This window comes from Erythrolamprus reginae, chromosome 6 (assembly GCF_031021105.1).
Source record: "Erythrolamprus reginae isolate rEryReg1 chromosome 6, rEryReg1.hap1, whole genome shotgun sequence".
In the NCBI taxonomy this organism is placed as follows: Eukaryota; Metazoa; Chordata; class Lepidosauria; order Squamata; family Dipsadidae; genus Erythrolamprus; species Erythrolamprus reginae.
The window spans coordinates 63,205,324-63,213,215 of NC_091955.1; the positions used below are offsets into that span (position 1 = coordinate 63,205,324).

The 7,892-nt window shown below is 40.3% G+C and overlaps 1 protein-coding gene across 5 annotated transcripts; it reads right to left on the reverse strand.

The window, feature by feature from the left end:
* Window positions 1–552: 552 nt before the first annotated feature.
* Window positions 553–7,221, reverse strand: PHETA2 (PH domain containing endocytic trafficking adaptor 2). 5 transcript variants are annotated; one of them, XM_070756008.1, is made up of 4 exons: window positions 7,045–7,205; window positions 6,737–6,789; window positions 5,612–5,735; window positions 553–3,528 (listed from the first exon to the last, which is right to left on the reverse strand). In XM_070756008.1, exon 4 carries the CDS (start codon window positions 3,511–3,513, stop codon window positions 2,704–2,706), a length of 810 nt encoding a protein of 269 aa, XP_070612109.1. In that variant the 5' UTR covers window positions 3,514–3,528; window positions 5,612–5,735; window positions 6,737–6,789; window positions 7,045–7,205; the 3' UTR covers window positions 553–2,703. The 5 variants fall into 5 exon arrangements, with proteins under 5 accessions (XP_070612109.1, XP_070612106.1, XP_070612110.1 ...); XM_070756005.1 differs by lacking the exon at window positions 6,737–6,789 and having other exon boundaries at window positions 7,045–7,221; XM_070756009.1 differs by lacking the exon at window positions 6,737–6,789 and having other exon boundaries at window positions 7,065–7,205.
* Window positions 7,222–7,892: the final 671 nt, after the last annotated feature.

Below are 7,892 nucleotides of genomic sequence, written 5' to 3' on the forward strand. Positions count from 1 at the left end.
TAAATGAACTGAAAAAATTGATGTTGATCGGTTTATTTTCGAATATAAGATCATATGGTCTTATACTCGAGTATAAGCCTATTTGAGTATAAGCATGGGGGCCCTTTTATGAGCAAAATACTGTAAACCAATAAGCATCAATTTTTTTCAGTTCAATTTTCATATCATTATGTTCAGAAATGTTCAAGCTACCAATCCCACACTAACTTTAGTAAAATAGAACGCATTTTGCAGGCAAAACTATCTACAAATTGAAAAAAATTCACAAAAACGTGTGTGTGTGCATTTTATCAGCAGAATAAACCAATAAGCATTAATTTTTTCATTTCAATTTTCATTTCATTGTGTGTAGAAATGTTCAAACTTGTTTCCAAGTGAAAAAAGCTTTCAAAAAGACCAAATATAAGTACCTAAAATGAACAATTTGCGGTCCAGGTCAAATAGACCCGGAAACAGAACTTTAGGTATATTTTTGAGCAGAACAGCAGGGTTAAGAAGACTGGAAGTAATATTAAATTTGGAATTTGAAAGAAGAAGAAAAAATAAGTAAAATAAGGTTTGAAACATGGATTTATATTTTTTTCCACTATTCTGTTGACTGAAGTTGCAGAGTGGAGACACCTACTAGCAGGAAAAAGAATTTCAACCAGTAACTTGCGAGTTGTAAAATCAGTTTTGTTTTTCTCATAGTGTCCTTGGATTATAAACATAGTGTCCTTGGATTATAAACATAGTGTCCTTGGATTATAAATTGTAGCAAGTTTTAAGGAGGACTTGTTTGCTTTTTAGAGGTTTGATCCCAGCAACAGGTGGTAGACATACAGAATCTTAAAATGAAGTTAGAATATCATGGAAATAAGAAAATGTCCCAGGAAGTAATTGAAATGAACTGTAAGAAATAATTAAAATGACATGTGGATTAATTTAAGTCTGATGAATCAGCAAATATACTGGAATACATCCAAGTGAATAAAGAAAGAGAAGGATTGGATGAAAAGTAATTAAGAAAAGGAAACGAATAAAGGGAAGAAAGGGCAAGGTTAATGATTACACTGGGTTTAGCAGTGGTGAAAATGGAAAGAAGAAAAGAAGAAAAGAAAGGGGGAAGAGAGTAGGCTCAAAAGGGATAAATGAGTATATTGGGCGTGACAGTGGGGAAATGAAGAAGAGGGAAAAGAGATGGGATTAGATAGGATATTAAGGCAAAAAAAAGATATAACAATTATATTATTTTTAAAAAAGAAAAGATAAGAGAATGTGAGGATGAGAGGGAAATATTAAGAAGTGGAGTGTATGGGAGACTAAATAAAAATGGAATAATGGAAAAGGAAAAAGGAATAACTAAAGAAGAAAAATGGGAAATATGATACGCATAAGTAGACTGTGTTAAGATTAATATGTGTAGTTGTAGTAGGTATTTGATTATGATGGTATAATGAATGAAATGGAAAAAGGAAAAGAAATGTAGCATATATTTAAAATGGTTTGAATAGTAAATATTAGTGACTGAAATAAAGTAAACTGGTGAAAGTAATAACTATAGGCAGAAGTGATATATTAAATTAATATTGGTGAATGGAATAGCTGGTTGATTGTTTATTAGATGACGCTGGATAGTTGAAGAAGGAAAGGTGTATAAGAAAATATTAGGATAAAATTTTAAGAATTGGAGCATTTGGGAAATTAAAGAAAAAATGGTTAATGGTATAATTAAATGAAAGAAGAATGAGAATTATGATAAAGTGAATTATATTATGATTAACATGTATAACTGTAATATTGGACTAAGATGATATAATTAATAAAATGAAAAGGGGGGAAATGGTTAAGATATTGGGAGCAATATTTGGATGAATGTATTATAAGAGGATGCTAGGTAGGTGAAAAAGGAGATATAAAAATTAAATTTAAAGAAACGTGTTATTTGTGAATTTAAATGGAAAAGGTATTGAAAAGTAAATGGAATTTTATTTTATTATAACAAATGAGAAATTAAGAATTAAGATGGAAAGGACTGCTTTTAAAGGGTGTCAACTAGACAAGGGAATAAAAAAGTTTTAGAGTAAGGGCAAATGGTGATATTGTTTAAATGTTAGAAAAGAAGTAGAATTAAAAAACAGAGAAAGAATATTATGGCAGAAATGGGAAATATATAAAATTGTGTATGGGGATTTTATAAGCGGTATAAAATTTTGACTTGAGCGAAACTCTGTTCAGAGAAAATGCATGGTTTGTATGTATGTATGTATGTATGTATGTATGTATGTATGTATGTATAGATGAAATAAAATTACAATAATAGTATAACATGAAGCAAAGGAGGAAATGACATATGGATTCTTCTCTTACATCAAGAAGTATAGTTTCTGAAATAAAGATCTGGAACACTCTTTTGAGCTGATACAGGAATCTCTTAGAAGTATCTTCTGAATGGTGCATAATTAAGAATATAGAGTTTTTAAAATTAATGGCAATAACATGTAGTGGCAATAAACAATAGAAACCAAACTTGAATTAATCATCCAGTCTGGAAGATGCAGATAATGGTGCTTCTTAGATTTTGTAAACTAAAACCTGCAAGTAAAATAAGGATTCCTGCCTTGGGCAGGGTGTTGGACTATAAGGCCCCCAAGGTCCTTTCTGGCCTGCAGAAACCTACCTTGATGGCCAATTCTCTCAGTCCTGCAAAATGCAAAATTTCCTTCAATGTGTTCCTATTTCTACTGTCTTCTTTCTTTCCATCCATTCGTTTCTCACCTCTGCCATTTCCTGACCGTACCAATTATGCAACTTTGAGAAGCAGGTAGTTTCTGGGGATACCGGACTTTCCTGTGTGGCAGAGGCAGACCCAGCCAAAAACGTTCCACCTCCAGCACTGCTGGTCAGTTTTCGACGAGGTGGTAAAGGTGGGGGCTTCAGAAATCCTCCACTGAGATCAGAAAAGGCTATTTCTGCAAGAGTGCAACCACTGTCCCATGTGGAGTAACCGTTCTCCAAGATGACAGGATGCTCTTGAATGGATATCATCATGGGATTCGATGAATGCCTCTTGCGGCCAGAAGACCGTTTCTTTGGTGACTTATGGCTAGCAGCTAAGCTCCTCTGAGCCTCTTCCAGCTGTTTCTCTAGTTCCTTGACCACTAGCCTCATATAATCAAAGTTGGCCCGTGAAAGTGCCTTCACCCAAGCCTCCATGGCAGCCTGGCAGTCGGCAACCAACACGTAAGATTTGCCACCGCTGCTATCAAAGCGGATGGCAAAAGCAAATTCCTCGGCAGCCTCGCATAGTTCCACCGTGCAGCCCTCTAACACAATGAGACCCAGGGGGTCGCGGCTCTCCCGCTCTTCGAAGTAGAACAGCAAGTTGCCCTTGAGAATGAACCAGCGGCGCTGGTAAGAGGGGACGTGGTGGTTGTAGTGGTGGCGTTCCATTCGCTTGCACAGAAAGCCGATATGATCTGCTGGAGAGTCACAAGTGGCATAATGTACCACGCTACGTTCATTAAGTTTCATTGTAGCAATATCTGCCTTCCAGAACAGAATGAGAAGAAATGTACTTAATTAACACACGATGCATATTATTAATCCAGATAAAACAGTCTAGAACTATACACACACACATGCACTACAGTGATACCTCTACCTATGAACGCCTCTACTTATGAACTTTTCTAGATACGAACTGGATGTTAAAGATTTTTTTGCCTCTTGTCAACAACCATTTTCCACTTACAAACCCGAGCCTCCAAAACTGTAATCGGAAAAGGCAGGGAGAAGCCTCCATGAGGCCTCTCTAGGTATCTCCTGGGAGGAAACAGGGCTGGAAAAGGTGGGGAAAAGCCTCCGTGGGGCCTCTCTAGGAATCTCCTGGGAGGAAACAGGGCCTCCAGCCTCCTTGTGGTTTCCCCAATTGCATGCCTTATTTACGGTACTTTTACATTGATTCCTATGGGAAAAATTGCTTCTTCTTACAAACTTTTCTACTTAGGTTCGTAAGTAGAGGTACCACTGTACAGCTATAAAATGCTGATTGGGGTGACTATACATGGAGATGGCCATCACAACTATGCAGGCAAAGGCATGGCTCTTTCTATGTAAACATGATCTATTAAAAAGATGCAGGGCTTCAATCATGTCATCACCCACATCGCTTTTGATATCCTCTTTCCAATGGATGCTTCTGTCTGCTGGTTAACCTTCCTTCCTAAGGATCTTATTGTGCATATTTATAAAGTAACAAACTCTATGGAGCTAGACTATATGACCTCTGATGCTAAAACAGTAAAAAAAAGGATTCTTTCATTGATTCATTGTTTAATAACATGAAAAATTCTGGTTGAACTTTGTAAGTTACTTATAGACTACATTTATTTGCAAACAAATTGCTACCTGCTGTGTAAATTACCATGGATTTTCATTAAGAGCTTTGGATCCCCCAGATCTAAGAGCTGGATCCATTTTTGGTCCTGGAATGGGTTGACATTGCCACATTCAGACTAGATTACATCTGAAGATGTGAGTTGTGTCTGTTCTTGGACTATGAAGACCTTTTCATGCTATACCTTAATAACCTCATGATTAGACATTGTAACACACTTTACATGGGGTGCTTTGAAGAAGACCTAGAAGCTTAATTGAGAATGCAGCACCAGACACTGGAGCTTGTTGTACCAATTTAAAACTGCTATTTCATGAACTGCATAGGCATCCAATAGGCTTCTGGTTCTGGGTAGGATTCAAGGTGCTGGTTATCATGAGCTCCCCAATCCTGATACTAATCCATGACCTGTTAGGAACCAGGCTGCATATCTGGAGGTGAGCAGAAGGCAAATGATCTCTTTTCCAGGTTTATGGAAAAGCTGTCTTGCATGAAATCGGTCCCTAGTGCCAAAAAGATTGGGGACCAATGGGTTATCACTTTTAAATTCCTACATCACATAATACTAGGTTACCTGTGGGACCACTTTCTTTCACAAACATTTACCTGCCCCTATGCTCCCACTAGGAAATATATACTCCAAGTACATGTTACTCCTCATTCTCCTCTTTTAAAGTTTACCATCTTGTAGAAAGCAGGGAAATGTGCTTTTTTTGGTGCTTCCCCCATGCCAGTGGCTCTCAACCTTCCTAATACTGCAGCCCCTTAATACAGTTCCTCATATTGTGGTAACCCCCAACCATAAGTCTAGCGCCAATTCTCCCAACAGAGCTTTAAGTTGATTGGTTGGAAGGTTAGAGGGGCACCCCCAATGTAAACGTCTGATTGGTCAGATTGTAAAAATATGTTCCAAGGCACCAGAATAGAAGCTTTAGTTCCTAATGCCATGGTAAATTTGTCTTTTCCCATGGTCTTAGGCGACCCCTGTGAAATGGTCATTCGACCCGCAAAGGGGTCCCAACCCCCAGGTTGAGAACCACTGCCCTATGCTCTCCCCTCCCAATATGACAGGCTCCATCTCTGCTCTTCTTAGACTATTAAAACCTGTCTTGACCTCTAGATATCTGGATACAGCAGCAGTCCTTCTTGATTGCTTTTCTTAACAGCATTGCACTTGATCACCATTTTATATCTAATATTTAATAGAACCCAGTTTGAAAAAATTGAACTTACCTATTGTTCAAACCAGAATGACTATGGAACACAAAGCCCAAGGAATAGCCAGGGGCGGGATGCCCGCATGGGTCTAAAGTGGCCGGTAAATGCCAAGCTGATGTATACATATATGGATGTGGATCTGTTTAGAAATATTAAGATGTGGAAAATATAAAAATCATTAAAAAAAAAAAAGACCCCCCAAAGAGTAAGATTCTCTGGAGCAACACAAACATTCATTGCATAGATCTGTCCCATGGGGCTGTAGTTTGAGGACCCCTGATTTAGTGCAATAATTTTTTTAAAAATGCAAATAATTTTTCTGCAGACCACCACCATTTCCTCGCAGACCACCAGTGGTCCGTGGACTACCAGTTGGTGAGGGCTGAGGTAGATGGTTTCTCCAGCACAGTGTTTCTCAATCTTGGCAACTTGAAGATATCTGGACTTCAACTCCCAGAATTCCCCAGCCAGCATTCGCTGGCTGGGGAATTCTGGGAGTTGAAGTCCAAATATCTTCAAGTTGCCAAGGTTGGGAAACACTGCTCCAGCAATCACGGTGTGGCACTTCCTCACCTCGGGCAGACCCCAAACATTACTCATGACTAAAAGTTATCCTCGGAACGTCTCCCCCCCCCTTTTCTTCCCCCTTTCCCCCTCAGATGGAAAACCCTTCTCACCGCCTTTTAACGCGACACAAAGGAAAAGGCGTGCCAGTTAGTTCGGGGAAGCTGAGAGAAGAGGAATCTCCGTATTAAACGGGATTCTTCCGTTCATTTAATCCTTTTAAATCCAGAGACGGGCCTACTGAAAGCGACGCCTATCCCACAACCGTACCTTGTTCGCAACTACTACCGAGAACGGCGTTAGGCTTCGGCTTTTATCCGCTCCCTGCTTTCCTCAAAACCCTCGCCCGTCCTCCTGCCTCTGCTGGACTCCCCCGTTTCGGCGCCCCGGTCCTCGGGCAAAACCCGGAGCGGAGGATCATTAGAGTAAATCTTGCTACTATCTGAGGGAACTTTTTTTTTCGCACTCCAGATTTTCCAAGAGCTTCCCGAGGAGAGGCTTTTTCCTCTTTTTAGCTCCCCTCCCTTCTCGTGGGGTCCTGAAAGCCAAGTAAGAAATCAGCAGGCCGTTCGTTACCTCAAGGAGTAAAAGCTGCTCCAGCGTTTTTCTCTCCTTGCGCGGTGGGAACGCTTTTCATGTAAAAAAAAAAACCTAAATTGGGTGGGTAAATCTCCAAACCGGCCGAAGTTTTTCTCTTCCCAGCCCGAAGAACTTTTATTTGGCGAACCTCTGTATTCGAGACACACAGTGATTTGTTTTATTTTCCCCCCCTACGCACTCCCACTTTTCCTCCCAAAACACGGATGTGAGTAGTTCCTCCCATTTTTTTTCTTCCCTGACAATACGGAGGGGATCGGATCGGTGGGGAGGAGATTTCAAGTCACCTGCGAGGTTGGTCACTGACCGGCATTGAAATTTCGGCTTCCCCGGTCCTCGTCTGACCCTCCCCGTAGCGTAACTCCTGGTCTAACCACATGGCGCGTCCCCTGAAAAGAGGCCAGGGGCAGCTCCCAGTTGTGAGGACCCGCGTCCTGCCGCTATTTACTACGCGGGCAGAAAACTCCAGCGGTCTTTTCAAGTGTGCCGTTTTATTATCGTCCACGAGGGGGCGCCGCGAGGCCACGCGTCCATCCGAACCAGACGGAAATCGGGGAAACAAACAAGATCCGGCAGAAATTGCTAAGAAGGCGGATTCTTTATTGGCCAAGTGTCATTGGACACACAAGGAATTTGTCTTTGATGTGTATGCTCTCAGTGTACATAAAAGAAAATATACAGTAGATTTGTCAACAAGCATGTGGTACAACACTTAATGATTGTCATGGGGGTCAAATAAGCAATGAAGAAACAATCAATATGATATAAAAATCTTAGGATACAAGCAACAAGTTACAGTCACAGAGTCCTAAGTGGGAGGAAAAGGATGATAGGAATGATGAGAAAAACTAGTAGAAATAGAAGTGCAGATTTAGTAAAAAGTCTGACAGTGTTGAGGGAATTATTTGTTTAGTAGAGTGATGATGTTAGGGGAAAAACTCTTCTTATGTCTACTTGTCTTGGTGTGCTGTGCTCTGTAGTTTTGAAGGTAGGAGTTGAAACAGTTTGTGTCCAGGATGCGAGGGGTCAGTAAATATTTTCCCCGCCCTCTTTTTGACTCGTTGACTCGTGCAGTATACAGGTCCTCAATGGAAGGCAGGTTGGTGGCAATGGTTCTTTTTGCAGTTCTGATTAT